Source organism: Pithys albifrons, chromosome 3 (genome assembly GCF_047495875.1).
Source record: "Pithys albifrons albifrons isolate INPA30051 chromosome 3, PitAlb_v1, whole genome shotgun sequence".
Classification (NCBI taxonomy): Eukaryota; Metazoa; Chordata; class Aves; order Passeriformes; family Thamnophilidae; genus Pithys; species Pithys albifrons.
The window spans coordinates 64991205-65010930 of NC_092460.1; the positions used below are offsets into that span (position 1 = coordinate 64991205).

General features: G+C 36.4%; 1 protein-coding gene across 2 annotated transcripts in view; it reads left to right on the plus strand.

Moving 5' to 3' along the window:
• The window catches only part of ZFC3H1 (zinc finger C3H1-type containing), a 40593-nt gene that overhangs the window by 9393 nt on the left and 11474 nt on the right, over positions 1-19726 (plus strand). For both annotated transcript variants that reach the window (XM_071552213.1, XM_071552214.1), the window contains exons 6-24: positions 1602-1725; positions 3293-3390; positions 4318-4521; positions 5192-5356; positions 6908-7045; positions 7450-7568; positions 7902-8048; positions 9078-9252; positions 9441-9572; positions 10245-10793; positions 10877-10986; positions 12219-12350; positions 13375-13496; positions 14064-14165; positions 14524-14640; positions 15496-15679; positions 16749-16935; positions 17384-17575; positions 19203-19440. In XM_071552213.1, the coding sequence (XP_071408314.1) occupies positions 1602-1725; positions 3293-3390; positions 4318-4521; positions 5192-5356; positions 6908-7045; positions 7450-7568; positions 7902-8048; positions 9078-9252; positions 9441-9572; positions 10245-10793; positions 10877-10986; positions 12219-12350; positions 13375-13496; positions 14064-14165; positions 14524-14640; positions 15496-15679; positions 16749-16935; positions 17384-17575; positions 19203-19440 (3235 nt within the window). The remainder of the gene's footprint in view (positions 1-1601; positions 1726-3292; positions 3391-4317; positions 4522-5191; positions 5357-6907; positions 7046-7449; positions 7569-7901; positions 8049-9077; positions 9253-9440; positions 9573-10244; positions 10794-10876; positions 10987-12218; positions 12351-13374; positions 13497-14063; positions 14166-14523; positions 14641-15495; positions 15680-16748; positions 16936-17383; positions 17576-19202; positions 19441-19726) is intronic.

A 19726-nucleotide genomic window follows, 5' to 3' on the forward strand; every position in this document is an offset into this window, starting at 1 on the left:
AACAAATTTTTGATACGGTGTTCATGTGATACATTGAGTATTCATGAGTGATTTCTGTCTTGCCCTACCCTACCTGGTTCTGTGTGTCACCACCCCATCTGCATCATCCCCCATTGTTCTACCCACTTCCCCTGCCCCCAGAATAACAAAAACAAAACAACCAAAGAAAAGATCAAAATATTTCAGTGTTCAGAGTGTTTTAATCCCATGCTAGACAGGCATTCCCTTTGGGTTTAGAAATCAGTCTTGTATGAGCTGTACATTTGCAAGTCGATGGTAAAGCATGTTTCTCCTAGAGACATTTTGAATGTTGTGATCAAAGACCAGTCTGTAATTTAACCAATCACTGAACCTTTCTTGGCGCTCTTCTCTAGATTGCAGGTTATTTTTCTCCACATTTTCAATCTTTTTCTGTTGATACAACTTCCGTGACCTGCTTCTTTCAAAATGTCATTTGAGGATTTGGTTTCTCTGTAGTATTTTTAATGGTAGTATTTAAGTTATTTTGTCTAAGCACAACATGTTCTCAGACACAAAAAATAATTAATTATTTTAGCCCTGCTACAGGATGACAGAATTGTGTCAAATTTATGAAGTAATAGTTACTTCAGTGGTTGTCATAGTGCACTGGTAGGCTGTTTCATTCTCTCATCTTGAGATTAGCAAAAGGCTCTTGATTTACTAATGTTCTGTCTCTAGAACGTTGGTACATTACAGGAGAAATGACAGTGTTTCTTCCGCATTAATTGCTGCAGGATGGAAGCAGTAGGGCTGCTGTAGCTAGATGCTTCAAGAGCTTGGAGCTACTGATGCCATAAGAAGAAATGAAACAGCATTTAAGGGAATTGGGACTCCCTGTTTGAGATCATGTTAGGGAAGAGTCTTTTATTATAATACTGAGTAGAAAATGAAGTATGAATGTTTGACTCTATAAACATTAGAAATTCTAAAAGCTACCAAAGGGTCTTCTGTATGCCTCTGGAAGATATAAATTGAGGAGTTTAAGAGGTCACACTTAGGTCTTACGGATATTTTCAGTGCTGAACATTGATTGGCATCCATATAGCTTTAGGAGTTGTTTAAATAATCTGATTTATCAATTGACAGTCTCTGGGCTTGTCTTAGTGTGGTATATGGCTCCTTCTTGGACAATAAAAGGATTCTCCACCTGAGAATTGTTTCTAGCAAGCGTAGCTCAAATGTTCTTGGTAGTTGCCATGACAGATTAACAGAAATAATAAAGCACGTAATTTTCTTGCAGTGTCTTGGAAATATATAACCATGCCAATTTACCAGGTACATAATTACCTAATAGGTATTTAAAAATTCTCTCTGTGTATCGTAACACTCCCCACGCTATCATCCTGGAAGAGATCCAGTTTTAAAACTGCCTGTTAATTTGTCTAGTCACTACCAGCAGTAGATTTGATTAAAATGTAATATTCAGTTTGTTCTTTTTGTGTAAGGTAAGTAAATTGTATTTATAAAGCAATTAAAAGACAAAATTGTAAGGGCCTTTTTCCAAAATACAGTTCTTAGTGGTTTGCTCTGAAATAGTACTGTAAGACCAACTAATTAAAATACTTCTTTTGTGTGTTTAGTCTTCAGATACGGATTTGAGATGGTCTTTGGATAAGCCTTCTACAGAGAGTGCAGGAGGCATATATCAGTATGATAATTATGATGAAGTTGCTATGGATACAGATAGTGAAACTAACTCTCCAGGTAAGACTGACTTACAGTTTTCTTTTGTGGTGATTGGTGAGAAGATGTAAAAAGTAGGAAATAAGCCATTCTTTTAGAAAGAAAGTGTTAGTTTTGACATGTCTCAGTTCCAGAACTAAGATGTTAAGGTGAACTAAGTCTTGTGTTTTATTGTTGACTCTTTCCATCACTGCCGTAGTGGTATTTTTAAGGCCTTCAGCATTGCATGTTCTCGTTGCAGTACTGTAGGTTTTATTCTTGTATAGTCCCAAACAGCTTTTGCAGGAAGTGAGGGCCCCAAGGTGTTGACTGGATAGACAGCAACTTTGCAGGAAAGGACTGGACATGGAGTGACTCGTGGGTCAGCAGTGAGGCTTTGGGTAACAGGTGAACTGTCACCTGCACTGCAGCTCTGTGACTGTCGGGCGTCAGTGGTTGGAGGGGGCTGTTAAAGGCCGATGAGACCGCGTCAGCTTTCTGGTTTCACAGGACGAGAAAGAGAGTGACATACTAGAAAGAGCTTAGCAAAGGATCTTTTTAACTAAGGAAAACTGTTTCAGGCCTGTTTTTCATGAAGTTCGTTGTGAGACAAGCATTTGGCTTATGGAAAGAGAGCTGAATTTGTGTTGCGAAGGCTTTTGCTCCCATCTTCGGCTACTTAGTGGGCAGTTACAGTGAGGACAGAGCCAAATTGTTCCATGGAGTGGGCAGCAGAAGAAAAAAGAGCAACACTTAAATTGTAACAAAATAAAATTGGTTTAAATATAAGGGAAAACAGCACAATAGATGGTCACATACTAGAACAGGTTTATGGGAAACGTGGAATCTCCATCCTCAAACATACTTGGAACCTGACAAGTCCCTCAGCAATCTGACTTTGGGAGCAGTCCTCCTTTGAGTACTTGTGCTGGGACACATGCCTCCTACAAACCTCTTCCATGGTAACATTTATTGACTTTTGAGTTTGAGGTGCATTTAAGGTCGTGAGGTTTCTGTGTTCCATCTCAACATACGGAGTGTTGAGAAAAAATGCTTGGTTGATTACTTCTGTTATCTAGCTTTTCATCTTCCATGTTTTTTCTCTGTTTTCTCCTTTCTTGTCAGCCTTCTGTATACATTACTTAGCTAAAATATTACACCTGCTATTTTGTACATGTAAGCTACACGAAAATTTTCTTGTCAAGCATCTCAAGCTCTAGTTTTGTTTCAAAATTTGTTACCAGCTGTGTATTTGGTCTGCTGCTGTCGTAGTTTGTATTGTATTGTATTATTGATAGCCAGTCATCAAGAGACTGAGAGATCCCTTGTTTTAGAAAGTAAATTCTGAATCATTACCTTAGCAGTACTGTTTGCCTGTACTTATGTTGTAAATAAAATAGAAAAAGAAAAGGTAGCTACTCTTTTTATATACGTATGGGTAAGAAATAAAAGCACTGTGCTGTGTCTAGTGATAACTTTGAAGCTGGTGCATAGTAAAAACATTTGTCTCCTTTGGCTACATTAAATCAGTTGAAATGTAAGCATGAGTTACTGTGTAGGAAATACCCTCAGATTTCTTACACTCAATATTTTTTTTGTTCAATTACAGCTTCTTCCCCAGTGCAACCTCCTTTCTTTGAGTGCCCAATAGGATATTTTCCACCTCCAGTGCCGCCAATTTCTTTGACCCTACCACCTCCAATTCCAGTAAGTAACCTCAAAAGGAATATCTTTTTGAAAATCTCATTTTCTATCTGATTTCTAATGGTAAAGTTAAGATTAAATTTAGATTCTGTTTTTGATACAGTTCTCTATTTGATGATTTACTTATTCAAAACTCGTTCAGCTCTCTTTTGACTGATCCAGTTCTTGTTTAATGGAAGTTTTCACTATTGAATTAAAATTTTCTCTTTATTGTTACAAGTTGTGCTTTTCATACTGAAAGCAAAAGTTGTCTGAAGCACATGAGAAAAAAAAGAAATTGTAACTGTTAGCATAAGGCAACTTTGTCTCTTATCTCTAGACTATGGTGTAGATAAGCTTTCTTTTTACCTGGAGGGGGGAAAAACCTAAAATACAGCTTATGAGTCCATTGTTCAGACTTTGTGCTTTTTGACTAAATGTTGTCTGCTCTCTCATCCGAGAGTCCACATGGAAATTAAATTAATTTGAGGGGTTTTTTCCCCACCAGTTTTCTTCACTGAATGATTGTTACTCTTCTTAGTAAAGCAGGAGAAAGTTGGCATTCCCTCTCATGGCAGCTTTTGATTTTTTTACTAAGGGAAATTATAATTGTTAGCTAAGACAAATTCATAGAACTGTTTAAAGGCTACTGATCAAATATATTTGTGTGGCTAGACTATCTCTGGTTCAGAATTCTTGATTTACTTTAGTTTGTATGTCTGCACAGCTTCCATTGTCTAAATACAACCTTGTTTCTATTCATCTCTGTGGGTAATTACTAATTGTCTAGTGGTAGCCTTTGACCATGATCTAAATGCAGTTTGAATTTTAGTTTAGCTGTCACAGTTTGTTATTTTTAAACCATGAAACAATTTAGGTCTCGACCTCTGTTAAGTAATCATAAAGCCGTAGTAATTTTCACATTTCCAACCCTTGTTTTGCCTTTTTCAGCCTGTACCATCTTTGAGCCATCTGTACATAGAGGGTATTTCTTGTGTTTCTCTTGAGCCGCCTCCACCTCTCCCCCCTCTTCCCCCTGAAGAGCCTGAACAGCCTCCAAAACCTCCATTTGCTGATGAGGAGGAGGAAGAAGAAATGCTCCTGAGAGAAGAATTACTCAAGTCTCTAGCCAACAAACGTGCTTTCAGAGCTGAGGTACTCTTGTTTTTTGAATGTAAGCCTCTAGATGGCAGTCTTAACCAAAACTTAAACACAACCTCCTAAGTGAGGGTTACAGAGGTTTTATGCTGTCTTTCTCATGACTTTAAAAAAAACCCAAAATGAACAAAAATGTATCTGAATTTCCATCATCCTCTGACCCCAAAAGAAGCTGAAACAAAAGTCACCTTGGAACATTCTTTGAATTGTAAATTACAGCTTGCTTTTTTATTTCTGAAGGCATTATGAAACTTAAAGGTAGTGAAAATAGAGTAATTTCAGGGGAATGGGGATTTTCTGCCAGAAACTTAATTGTCAGCTGCCAGTTACAGAGTAAAACAAGAAACTTTGTTTCAGCTTTCTAGCCAAAAGAGTTAGGACAGGTTAGCTGTTTTTGTTCTTTCAGGTGTTTGTTTTTTTTTTTTTTTGGGGGGGTGGGGTGGGTGAGAAGCAAAATCTGTGGTTTTGAAAGTGTAGATTGGTTTTGACCTTATTAAAAGGTTGTGATCTTTTGCAGTTGACCTGTGAATAACTGGTGTACTTTCTTGTGCCTTTTTGATACTTCTGCAGAATTGCAAGATTTGTCTAATACATTTATACTAATGTCTTTTAAAATAGCTGTGTATGGTGTGTATCTTTAAGGCCATGTTTTTGGTTTTTCTTTCAGGAAACATCAAGTAACAGTGGTCCACCTTCCCCTCCTGTTCCAGATAACTTACAGTCTGTGCCAAGAAGCAATCTGTCTGCTGTCAGTATTAATACTGTGTCTCAGCCACGGGTGCAAAATACCAAGTTTGTTAGAGTACCAAGGCTTCCAAGAGCAGTGATCACAGTAAGGAGATACTGGTGCTTTCTACTAATAAGACTATGAGTTGAACATAAACAGCAGGCTCAGACTTAGGTTTTTAAGTGATACAGCACAGAAGAGTGAAGCTTCAGTTAGATATTTGAATTATTAGTAACTTAGGTAATCCATATGCTCCTCTGGAAAGAATTTGACAGTGAAGCAAGAATTTATAGCTTAAGAGGGCATCAAAACATGTCAGCATGCAGTGAACTGAGAGTTTGTAAATATAGTTCTATTATTGTCTTCTCCAGATGAGTATAGACACTGTTGCCAAAAAAGAGAGAGTCTTGCTCTTTTTCCTGCTCCTGGCTGATTGGTGTCTCCCTTCCTTTAAACTGGGGTCTGGAGCATCAGTCCCCACTGCTTAATTTATTTAACATGCTAAACTGGTTAGAAGGCTAGTCTTTGGGGGGGGGGGAAGTGTTTTCCTTCTTGGAGGAATTGAATTTTTTCAGTGAACAGTGTGTGTGCATCAGTGTTAGCGTATCTGTGAGTGTGGGTGGATGAGAATATTTGTGCCTTGTTCTGTTTTCTTTTACCAATGTAAACTGGAATTTCACCTACCTATCCTATTGTGGTGCAAAACTGATGCAGCTGTAGTACATTCAAAAGTAGTAGATAAAACCCATATTTTAAGAATTGTCCAGAAAGTAAGTATCAAAAAGAATTGAATGTGGAAACTGAGTATTTGTCATTTTAAAAAGTAGGTGTTTTTTAATAGGTTAATGCTTTAAAAGACACATAGAGATTTGAAGAGGTTCTGTCCAGAGGTAAAGGTTAAATGTATAACTATAGTTGTCCAAACCTTACAGCACGAGATCAGAAGAACAGTTGTGGAACTGTGAAATAAGTCACTTTTCTCCAAGCTGTAACTCCAGAGCATTTGAGGTTAATCTAAGTTGTCTGCTTGTTTCAGCATCTTTCTTTGTGCTGGAATTGTCAGTCATCTGATCTTCAGTGAGTTTTTTAAGTTAGTGATGTTGGCAAAAAGTGTTTCATCTGATTTAATCTGTTCTTTGCATGCTGTTGGTGTTCTGCCAGTTAAACTGCCTGAGCAGCTCACTGTACAGTCAGCTAAGTACAGCTGTGGGACAAGAGGCATCACAACCGTGTAGCTGAAAGAGGGAATTTTGCTGTGTCTGTCACAGCATTTCTAAGCCAGATTTTATTGTTACCTCTCAGTAACTTGAAAAAAATTTCTTTCAAATGACAGATGATAATTACAATTGAAGTATAATAGTTAGAAATTGGAGATTTGTGTGCTATGACCATAGAGACATAAGTATGCAGCAAATACTTGGGAATAGGTAGAAAATCTTGGAGTACCTTTCATCTTACAGTATCAAGGATGGGTACAGTATAGCTGTCTTGTAGTGGAGATGTACAAATGCTTATTTTTTTCTTACCATGTGGAATTGGTGTGCCATGATAACAGAAGGAGTGAACCTCCGAGTTACCTTCTCCTCTAGTAATTATGTCCCCAGTTATACCTGTTTCTAACTTCTTACTATAACACTTCTTGTGTTTCCTCCACAGCTTCCAAAACACAAGTCTGTTGTGGTTACATTAAATGACTCAGACGACAGCGAGTCTGATGGAGAGCCATCTAACTCAACTAGCAGTGTGTTTGGAGGGCTAGAATCTATGATAAAGGAAGCAAGGAGAAATGTTGAGGTAAACACTGTCAGCACTTTAATAGGTTTATTTAGTAGTGATTTTACTTTGTATATGGAATTCAAGCCTTAGAATTTGGTCAAGAAATACTGGATTGCATCAGAAATTTGCAAGAGTATGTTGCTCCTGTCTGGACAATGACATTGTAATTTGGATTGCACAAGCTAATCAAAACAGCTTTTTGTGGATAGTATCCTGAAGATAGAATGTGTAATACATTTTGGCTTGATGATTTTTTTTCAGTTAAAATTCTGTGCATCTTTAAACAAAAAAGTACTGTCTTAAAAGATCTTACTGGCTTTGAACAGCTTCAAGTTTGTGCTGAAATGCCTCTTAAAATACTAGTTGATTAGCTATATTTTAAACTAGTGTGACTGATATTGACTTGAATCTCATTGTAACAGGCATCAAAAATCAAAGCCCCTCCAAAATCAGAAAAAGAAAATGATCCAATGAGAACTCCAGAGGCTCTACCAGAAGATAAGAAGATAGAATACAGACTTTTAAAAGAAGAGATTGCCAGGTATAACTGAGTTTAAGTGGTAATGTAAAATGTGTATTGTTTGTAGCCCTTTGCTAGTTTACTCCTGTGACTAGAAGAAAAATCTGAGTTTGAAAACCTTGCTGTTACCTTCAGATTTTTCCCCCATGCACTTTTTACTAAGACAATGTAGAAGTCTAAAGAAAATCCTTGGTTTTAAACTGATAGTTGATTGCAGTTGTGGAAAGTACTTTTCCTTTCAACTTTAAATCTTATTCTGCTACTCTTTTTGAAGATTTTAAAACTATTGGGAATACACATCAAAATGATCGTTGAAGCTATTGAACATCTTTATTTTTACTGTTTCTGTTTTAGTCGTGAGAAGCAGCGCTTAATTAAGTCTGATCCACTGAGGAACAATTCATCCCCTGCAAATTCTGATGGTGAAGTTGATGGCATTGGGAGAATAGCAGTAGTGACAAAACAAGTCACAGAAGCAGAAGCAAAGCTGAAGAAAAACAGGTACGTATTTCACTGTCATAGGTCCTACCTTGTTTGCATATCAGGGTGGAAATATTCAAACGTGCACCCTTTAAAGTATAGCAGATACTGACTTTGTTATTTTCCTGAACTATTCTTTAATTCTATTGCTGTGCAAAAAGAATCGTTTTGTAGTGCCAATGTGGCGTTTGGTAACTTCTGACTATGTTTTGTCATATTAACTGTTTTCAGATCTGTTTATGTTCAGTGTTTAAAATGTGATCTGTGCCACCTAACAACTGAAATATGAAAAAATGAGTGTTCTTTTAACTACTGGTGCACAATGAGTTATGCCTGTTATATTCATAGATGAATGTTTCTGTAAAATAGGTATGCTGTTTGAAGTTTCTCTCTGTGGCCTTTCTCTTTTAACATGCCTCTTCCATGTTTCTCACCCTTATTTCAAGTTACTGTGAAAAGTATAAGTGCTTTGCATCCTCTTCTCAGCTTCTCTTGTCGCTTGACTATTTCTGTGTGGTCTTGTGAACAGACTGTTTCGTGGTCAGGCATCAACTGAAGGACAGTCTTCCCTCCTCCCTTTACCCACACCTGTCTACTCAAGTGTTTTTCTTGCTGCTTTTAATGCTTTTTGTATTTATCTACTCTATTATTGTGCCATAATATTATGGCTTGTAATCTGCTAATGTGTGTATACATCCCAAGGGGGAACTGCATTGTAACTTAACAGAAAGCAAGAACATAATTGTTTTGGAAGTCATAATATTAAAACAGTATTAAAGATGCTTACATATGTACATACATTGCCTTGCCCTTGTAACTAGAATGTTTTCATCTGCATTATACTGACCTGCTGAACTTGGGATGCTGAAATCTCCTGTATGTACTAACAGTATTGCCTTATGGATGTTAAGACTATGGAGAAACTTTGGTTGTTCCTTGATAAGTGAGGAGAGCTGTGTTGTTGAATAAGTGGGGTTTTGGAGGAGCAGTGATAGCACTGAGCAAGTGCCCTTTGGAAAAATATTTGTTATCTGTCTTTTCTGCTTCTAGAATGCTCTTGATGAAGGATGAATCTGTCTTGAAAAATTTATTGCAACAACAGGCCAAGAAAAGGGAGAATGTTCGGATTGCTGAAAACAAAATTAACAAACTGGCTGAACAGCTGCAAGCAACAGAGAAGATCTTGAATGCTAATAAGGCGTTTCTCAAGAGGCTTCAGGAACATGTAACTTGCTCTCTGAAATGTTTCTTTTTCCTAGAGCTGGAAATCTTGAAATGGGAAGCCTGATTTTTGGAGACAGTAGGCTTTCTTTGAATTAATCATTAATTTCCATGTAGTTATATCTCATTAATTTCATCTAATTATATTTTATTGTGTGGTCATACTGTAGTATTTTGTTTTTATTTTTTCAGATTCATAAAGTGCAACAACGAGTTACAGTAAAAAAAGCTCTGGCATTGAAATATGGAGAAGAACTTGCTCGAGCAAAAGCAGTAGCAAGTAAGGAAATTGGGAAACGAAAGCTAGAGCAAGATCATCTTGGAGTAAGTCAGCATGCTTTTAAACCAAACTGTACTTGAAAAAGAGTAGCACTTTTGATTCAGAAAATTCAAATGGAATTTCAGGGAAACAGATAATTTCAAAAGCACTGTAATGAATCTTCTTAATGGTTTTGTGCATTTTCGAGGATTCAACAAAAAAGACAATGATTTGAGAAAGTAAGCTGTTCAACGCCTCTACATTTCTGTGGTAGAGGAAGCCATTCATTGATGAACAGTGAAAGGAGCTCTGTGACTGTGAAGGAAGGATGGAAATACTTTACTGTCTGTAGACATCAGTGATTTTATTAAAGTTGCTGAAGAGGGGCTCTAATGCTGTTTGCAAAAAGAAAATATAGAAAAAGAAGGCTGAAATGTTTTTATAAATCTTTGTGTTTGCACTCCCAAGATTGCTTTATAGCTCACACTTTAAGTGTGGCCAAACTTCTGTTGAAGCCCTGTATGTGATGTAGGGTAATTTTCTTGGCAAAATCTGCGAATCTGCCAGTTGAATTGTGACAAACTCTTCTATGGTTTTTCTCCTGTTTGTTGAAATCTTAAGCAAGACTTTAAAATATTTTTTATAAACTCTGAATTAAATATTTTGCTTATCTTTTTACCTCCTGTCAATAGATCAGTAATGAGAAAATGAAGTAAAGGGAACTTTTTTCTTTTCAGCCAAGCAAAATGTTGAAATTGGAGACCTCCCCTGCATCGAGTCCGAAAAAACATTCAGCAGAATTGATTGCACTAGAGAAAAAGAGACTTCAGCAACTGGAGTACGAGTATGCTCTTAAGATTCAGAAATTGAAGGAAGCCCGTGCACTTCAAACGAAGGAACAATCACATACTACACCTCATGCAGAAGAGGAATCTGAATTTACATTACCTCAGCCATCACTTCATGATCTTACACAGGACAAATTGACTTTGGACAGTGAAGAGAATTACTGTGATGATGAAGTTTTGTGTAATTCAAACCGAGAACGAAGGAGATCTTTCAGAGAATCTAATTCTTTCACTAAGCCAAATCTTAAACACATGGACACTCCAAAACAAGAAACTATAAACAAACTTTGTAAAAAGGCTTCAGAGGAGCCTGAGCTGTTCCTTGGGTTGAATATTGATGAACTGAAAAAACTTTATGCTAAAGCTGACAGCTTGAAAGACCTGCTGATGACAAGTACTGCCTCTATAGTACCTAAGGAAGATCTGTTGTGTGGTCAGGTAAATGTTTTACAACTAAACATGAAGCTTGTCTTTACTAGGTGGTATTGCAATTGCTGTGTATCTGTTTGTCTGTTTCCTAGGAAATTTCAGTGGATGTGGATTTTTTTACATCGCAAAATAAACAAACTGAAGTGAAACCATTTCCATTTGGACCATATCGTAGTCCTCTTCTAGTATTTAAATCCTACAGGTACGAAGACTGTGGCATCCCTTTGACTTATGTGTCAGGTTTTTTGTTCAAGTATTCTTCACTGCCCTTCCTAGATACCCAGGCATTTACAGAAAGACAAATTATAGTGAGAAACTTGACTATCCTCAAAAGATTTAGTCTAGTTCATGAAGTCTAATTATTTTAGTCATATTTTCTGATATGCATGAGTCCCTTGTTTCTGTGTCGTATGCCACTTTTATGTCGTGTTGCATGTTATGTGATATAACTACATTAAAAGTAACAGTTAGGCGTTTGAAAATAGAATTTTTGTATCCGATACGAAGCAGTGTAAATCCAAGAAGCAAATTTCAGTTACGCAGTCTCTGAGCTTGGCTAGAATTTACATTGTCTGAGTTGAGATTGAGCCAATCATCTATTTTTGGATTCCTGCTCAGTGGAAAGAGGCATGACCACAGCGATTCATCCTGACTTGACATTAACACCTGTGAGTGTAATCAATTTGGCACATCTGTCTTTTGACCGAAAGAGAACTTTATTTGTACTCATCAAATTTGAGAAAACAAAAGTCTGAAATTTAAACAGGAGCAATTGAATCCTACCATATGTTTCTGGGTTTTTATTTCTATGCTCTTAAGTAGAGGAAGATGGAGGATGCTGTCTTTACAGGAGTATTCATTTGAACTTCTTGTAGGTTATGACTTAAATTGCTGAAGGAGCTAGTAATCCCAAAATTGATGTAGTCAAACTTGAGCTAAAAATTTAAAACAAGCAGTTGTCTGTTCAGCTCAGACTGAGTTGGTTTGTTTACACATTCTAAAATCTGATACTTTTCACTGTTGCTAAAGGTTATTCTTTGAACAGTTCTCTTTACACTTTCATTTCATGTCCATTTTAGGCTGACTAGAGCATGAGATTTTTCTAGAAACCACTGAAATGCAATTTCAGTTGTTTGCTTTCCATACTAGGTTTTTACTACAGTTTGTTTTCATGTGGATGAAGTTCTGCACCTAAAGGAGAAGAGAATGCTAGAGCAGAACTTAGTTAGATTGAGAAGTTCAGTGGTGTTCTTCCTCTCCCACTTGTTTTTACCTTCCTCTTACTTGTAAGTTAATGATGCTCTTGGTTAGTAGTAGCATGGTTTTGGAAAGAATGGGGTTTAATACAGGAAAGCTGAGTTTTGGTTGGTTTTTTTAGGGAACTGATGTCTTGCCTTGTACAGTTTATCACAGCAATGCACTGTTTCATTTTAGGTTTAGTCCGTATTTTCGAACGAAGGAAAAACTATTCCTCAGTTCAATAACATACAGCAATATGATTGAGCCAAAACAGTGTTTCTGCCGGTTTGATTTAACAGGCACATGTAACGATGATGACTGTCAGTGGTGAGTTCTTTTTAATTTTCTTAATTTCGGCTAAACCTCTCTTCTACCTGTCTGACTCTAAGTCTGAAATGAGCATGGTTTTCATTTCTTTAAAAGGTCTGGAAATATATATATATATATATATATATATATATATATATATATCATGTGCACAAGTTCTAGGAAAGGCTATTTTTAATACCCTGTTGCTGCAGGTACTTAGTTGCAAGGGGAAAAAAACCCCAACCTTTTCATCTAAGCCATAAAGAAAGAATAGGCTCTTTAGATGTAAATTTAGAAAAGTGGCATGACCTGTTAGACAGTATTTCATCTTTTGGTTGCCTAATCCCTCAGGTGGGATTGGTCTCACTTTATAGCTGCATAACTTTTGATGATTATAGAACCTGAGGTAGTGGTTGATGCTTTTAAGCATGCTGGAGATGAAAAACGTATACCAAATACATGATTAAGTAAAAAAAGTAATACAATTGCAGTAGTGTAATTCTAGTTTTCTGGGAAAAATCCACCTAAGTTTGTTTATTTGAAGCCTGGTGTTAAATTGTATTAAGAAATCACTTGTTTAATGGTATTGTGCACTATACTTAACCATGGATATGAATTGGTTAGGAGTAAACTCAATTTGGACACTTCTGACTTCTGGAAAAATATAATAGGAATGAACTTTAGCTCTTCTGGATCAGCTTTTAGCTGTTGTCATCAAACTGTGGTTTGACTCTTCTAAATCCAAAGTGATACCTGATTCCTAGAACTACCTTATTTGAACTGGAAAGTTCAAAATACTGTGGTTTTATGTTATTGCAAAATGAGTGTATAGACATGTATTTTAAAGACTAAGGCTGTAGTGAAAAAATGAAGACTAGGATTAAGTTCCTGATGCAGGCTTAAGTTTAGAGAAGACCCAGACATAATTAACCAAAATTTCAAAGTGTGCTATAGTGTTTTCCGTGCCTCACCCAAGTGTATGCTAAAGCTTTCACAGCAATTTGTTGCTGTGATTAATGTATTAATTGCTTGTTTGTTTTAGGCAGCACATGAAAGACTGCACTCTTAGCCGCAAGCAGCTGTTTCAGGATATTCTGTCTTACAATTTAGAACTGATAGGCTGCTCAGAAAAAAGCACCGATGAGGAAATCAGCACTGCCACAGGTTTTTAAGTCTTTTGTTTACTTTTGTATCCAAAGATTCACTTCTGAAGGAAATGGCTTTCATTTAAAGCTCTGAGTGCAAGGACTTTGATGTGAAGCATTATATAAGATACAGCTGTATGAAACAGTGGGTTGCTTCAGTTATCCAATGCAGTCCTTTGTAGTGGTTAATTACCTCGGTGCCTTTACAAAAAAAAATCATTGATCTGAGGAACATTTCACTCAAAAAAATAATGTATTGCTGGGATTTGGGTGGGGGGGGGTGTGGAGTGGGGGGCAGGGCAGTGAACATGGAAACTTCTCTTTCCTTCCTCAGTTGTTGCTGTAACTACTGAACTGATCTGTTTCAGTGGAGCTGGAATTTAATAACCAATCCCTTTGCCATATAGGCAAGTTACTGAACTGAACCTACTTAGTTTTTAATTTCTTTGTGCTAGTATGTGAAATTACCACACCTCTGGAAGCATTCATATTTTATGACTTTATCTAGATTGAACTAAACTGCTGCTAAGTTACTTAAATGTTTTCATTTATATGTTTACCTAAGCTGCAAATATTCTTGTTTCAGAAAAATATGTTGAAAAACTTTTTGGTATAAACAGAGACCGTATGTCAGTGGATCAGATGGCTGTTCTTCTGGCCAGCAATGTCAATGAGAGTAAAAGTCACAGTAAGTAACTTGGTAGATGAAATATAATATATATAAACTTTTTTAAATTACGTAAGTACCTTCATCATTTTGTAAACCAAGAATATTTTTTCTTGTTGCTTAATCTATCTCAGTAGTATAAATACTGATTACACTAAGTTAAAGGCAACAGAGTTTGTTTCAAGGCAATAATATAATTTTGGAGTCAAGTTTGTAGAAATTACTTAAGCACTTGAGCACAATAGATTTTAAATCAGTAGTATTGAAATTTACACACTTGTGTTGCACTCACAGAATCTTTTTATTTAGAATTCTATTAGTAAAATGTTCTATTCTTGAACAGAGAAAAGTAAAAGAATTTCTGTTGCTTTGTTTGCAGCACCTCCACATACAACATGGAAAGAGAAAAGGAAGTGGAGACCCAAGTACTGGAGAAAACCCCTGTTAGACAGTAGCAGCAGTGAAGAGGAACTGTTCATTGGCCCTATTAAATATGGTAATCTGGATGTGTGGCATGAATGAAAGAGCCCCCGAGGAAAATACCTATCAACCTCTTCCCAACACCTGATTTTTAAAGTAGTTCTTAAGAAAATCTCTTGACTATACTTCCTGCATGCAAACCTTATTTTTTTATAAATTTTTGGGTAATGTTTGATGTAAGTTGGTTGTGTTTATACTAGATTCTTCTTCCTGCAATATGACTGGGAATTAAAGTGGAATTTCTAATTACTTGTTTTTAAAAGGAGCATAAGGAATTAATTCCCCAGAGTGTTTCAACTTTACCATGCACCATTAGGATTTTTTTTAAAGTCTGCCCCCCCCTGGAACTTGAAGTCGTAAAACTTCATAGGTATGGTTGTCTTAAATTTGTACAGAGTTAGTATTTGCTGTGAGGTCAGGAGTTAAAAAAAGCCTGCTGTGAAGCAGCATTTGAGACTTGGAAGCTTGCTAGAATGTCGTCAGTAACATGATAATGTTTCACATGTGACTCATGCAAGTAGGAGCTTTGGGATTTGTTAGTAAATCCTCCGAAAAGAGATTTTTAGAGACAGAATTTTATTTTGTCAAATGAGTCTAGTTCCTAATGTTGCTTAATGAACTGCCTTAGTTGGTGTCTCTTGGTCAAGTCAGCCTTTTACAGCTCTTTATCTTGTTCCTGCACATTTGAAACATAACCAGTTATTTACAGACCAGCACAGTTCTAAGTTTAAAGGATGTTGAAAAAAACATGTTTTGCTCTGGTTAGTAGCTATACTTGAAATAAATAAATGCCACCTCTTGTGTGAGTTCTGATCTTACAGGTCACTTCTGTTTCAAAAAGAAACCTTTTTTTTTTTTATATTATTTGCAGCCCATCCCACAGAACATAAAAAAAGAGTCCCAGTGCTGGATGCCGTGGTGACTCCAGATGATGTCCGGTATTTTACAAGTGAGACTGATGACATTTCCAACTTGGAAGCAAGTGTCCAAGAAAACCCCTGTGATGTACAGCTTTGGATTAAACTGGCATATAAATACTTAAATCAAAATGAAGGGTATGTGCTACCTTTTAGATCTGATTTTAGACACTTGCTACCTTTACATTTGATTTCACCATGCTGCTGTGATCAAGTTTCCTTTTTGATGTTAAAGAGCTTTGTTCAACAACAACACAAATAATTTATTACTTTAAAGTAAGTTAAAAAATAGGTTTGATTTCCTGCTGTATGTAGTGTAGTATATGAGTAATAGATTGCACTGTGATGGTTTGTGTTTGGGTAAGTTCTGATTCAGAATGAAAGTTGGTGGAAAGTAGTGTGGAAGAAATCATTGTTTATGTTTGGAAAGTGTGCAACTTAATGTGTTGTGGAATTACAGTGGAATGTTGTGTTTCCAGTGGTAAAGTAGTGGACTGATAAACTCAAATCAGATTCACCTCTACAGGGTGAATGGTTGGAATAATGTTTGAAATTACAAAGATGTTTTCAGAATCAGTGTGACCTCAGAAATGTTCTGTGGTTTTATGCAGGTTTGTTTGTGAATTAAAGGTCAGCTCTGGTTTGCAGGATAGTAATTTATTTGAACTAATCTTGTATTACTTTGTAGGTATCCATCTCATGATAGTTATCTCAAAAAGTCAAATTTAATTTTTTTTAGTGGTTTAGAGGCAGAGAACCCATATGACATGCTGAAATAAAGGGTTATAATTCATGACTGTAGAAAGTAAATAAGTAACAAAAATATTAAAACTTACTTTACTACACCTTTGAAATTCCTACTGAAGTCCTCAAGCCTGTGTGATGTAAATACCTTTATATGCTTGCAGCTCGAGAACTTTGCTCACAGATGAATCTTACTAATTTTCAGTTGAACTGAACTCTTACTTGAACTGGCACTCTTTTCCTGGAATATTTACATTTCTGTGCGCTATGATAAATGCACCTTGTAATCTCTGAAGGATGAAAAGATACTGAAACTTTGTTAGGAAAGGACAACATGTTTAAAAGAAAAATTGCTGTGTATGACTTTTGTTCTAATTAAAAGCATCCATTTTCATATTTGGTACTGTGTAAGTCATAATGCCAAGACAGTTGATGTGCTTTTCTAAATTTTTAATTTTTACAGCTCATCATCTGAGTGTTTAGATTCTACTTTAAATGTTTTGGCTCGAGCCCTTGAGAACAACAAAGAAAATCCTGAAATTTGGTGTCATTACCTCAGACTTTTCTCCAAAAGAGGAACCAAGGAGGAGATACAGGAAATGTGTGAAACAGCAGTGGAATATGCTCCCTCTTATCAAATATGGTGGACAGTAAGTTTAAAAAAAAAGTGTATGTGACATATTCCTGTAAGTGTGCATTTTTTGTTGTAGAAAACCATTATGTATGGCATGGAAAGTGTGTAAGAAAAAGGACTGTAGCTTTTTGAAAACTCAAAAGCTGCTCAGAAAATGAAATGATTCAAGTTTTGCTTGCAGGTTAGTTGTAGAAATATCAGTTTGCCTCAGGTGATAAAAGTTACTTTAAATCAAGATGTTATGTTGCTTATTTGTTGTTACTTAAGCTTGTAAATTTGCTATCTGTTCATTTATGCATTAGAAGTGGTGTCTTTGGATTTCTAAGGCGAAGATGCAGTGTGAGGGAGAGAAGTATGGTTTGTAAGACAGTGAAAGACATTCAAAGTTTGTGATTTCTGTGATTTTTAAGCTTGAACAAGCTTTACTTCCATTCTGATAGTTAATATTAATGATTTCTCTCTAGTTTTTGAATTTGGAGAATTCCTTTGATGGAAAAGACTACGTATGTGGGAGGATGCTACAGTTCCTAATGGAAGTGACAGCGAGAGGAGAAAATCCAAATCTTGTGTCCTTTCAGCTGCTGGAGACTCTACTCTACAGGGTTCACTTGAGCCTATTTACAGGAAGACATCAGAATGCTCTTGTTTTGCTGCAGGTAACTTCCAGGTTACCACCCCAGGAGTGTTTTCATTCCTTCACCTTTCTAATGCTTGTGCCTCTGATAGTTTCAACTTTTAAAAGAGCTGTCTTCCATTAGGAGAATTCCTCCAGTGAATAGATGCTTCTGTTTTGAGATATGATGCTATTGTAAAATCTGGATGTACCTTTGGGGATTTTGTTATCTATTTTGCTTTGTTTGTGTAGCTAATAGCCTAGACCATTGAGTTATGTCAGCTTAAAACTGTGACTGTAGAAAGAATTTATGTGACTGTTATTTTCCTGTAGATGATAAAAGTGGAGGCTGAGGGTGAGAAATGGAATGCTGACATCTCATCCTCTCCTGAAAGTGGGAGCTGCTCTTCTTTAAGTTGCAGGTTTTCACTCCTAGCAGCAGGGGATGCCTGTTCCTTGCTGCAGCCTGACATATTCCTCAGGGTTTGAGTTTAGGCCTTCAAGCTTTTGTCTGGCTCCAGCTGGAATGGGAAAGTGCAGTGCTGTGCTGGCTTTCCCCAGATGTACTGAGAAATTTAACTCTGAATAAACAAAAAGAACAGAGGGAGAAGAAGCTCAGTTTGTGTCAAATTGACATGGAAGTCCAGTGTATATGGGAGAATAACATGGGTTTTTCCCTTACCTTTCTACGAAGCATCATCACAAAGCCAAACTTTTTTTTAAATAATAATCTGCAATGTGTAGTTGAAAAAAATGTCTCAGGATGAGAATATTTAACCATATTTAATAGAAAATAGTTTCAGGTAGCTGCTACTTCAGAGTAAATAGCAGTGTACCTCTTTAGAAAACCTGAAAGCAAGTATTTTCAAGAGTGAATAAGTGAAGTTACTTTGAAACATCAGTTTTCACCTGTTTCAGGGTGTGTGTCCTGCTGAATTCTGCATAAATTTGCAAATATATTAATTCCCTTGAAAGTGCATTCTCTAATCGTACTGCATTTGCCCCCCAAAAATGTTGGCACATCATTAGCCATGGGATTCTGTGCTGTTTCAGGAGCAATTCATGTTTAGACTTTATCTAATTGCATGCTCTAATTTGTTTTATTTGGCATCTGCAAATGTAACTGGACTGTTCTTATCTTTGCATATGAGTAGTAGAAAAATTTGAAACAGTATCCTTGTTTTGGTAAGGTTTCCAGCATTTTTCAAAACAGTATGTTTCGAGGTGATGGTCTTTTCTGTTGACTTGAGTAGCTATAATTTAGTAGCTTCATAACCAGAGCTTAATAAAGAAAACTCCCAAGCCAATCATCAACCCCAAACCCACAAAACCTAGTAGAAGTTATATTAAACTGAATCCAGCTTGTAGATGCATTGTCTCTAGGGTTAATGTGTTACTTCTATGGGACTGGATATAATTGATGAATTAAGCAGAAAAATGGAACACAATTTGGGAGATGAATGTTTTCAAAGTTTCTCTCTTCACTTTCTAAAATAACGTGCATTTTTTGAACCTGTTACTGGAAATCATGTGTATAATTTGAATAGTTAAGCATTCACATAAACTGTCTTTTCTATGGAAAATATTTGAAAATGTTAAAGCTCACTCTTACTGTTTCTGTTTCTCATTCTTAAATCTTAAATGTAATGTACTTCTTTTAACCTTTACAGAATGCTTTAAAATCAGCAAATGAAAAGATAATATCAGAGCACCTTACTGTAAGTGACCGTTGCTTGGCTTGGCTGGCATACATTCATCTAATTGAATTTGGTATTCTCCCAGTGAAGTTCTATGATCCAGCTAATGTCAGCCCTTCAAGGATTGTGCACAAAGAGCCATTTTTAATACCATGGCAAACAGTTCAAGATGTGAAGACTGATCCTGATACACTGTTAGCTATGTTTGAAGGTAAGGTTAAGGTAACTGCTTATACATTATTCATGTGTTGTAAAAATCAAGAAAAATTATCCAGCTTCTGAAATTTCAAGGCAGTGCAGTATTGCTGATGACTCTCTTAAACCATTGGATTGATCCAGTGAATATTTCATCTTGATCTGAACAGAGCAGTGAGGAAGCTCTCGCGCTTTCGGGTGCTTAACAAATGCACTGAGTTTTTTGTCTGTGAATCAAGGCCACAGCTTTATTTTGATAGAAAATGATAGTTCAGAGAACAAGACCTGTCAGTGGCTTGTGA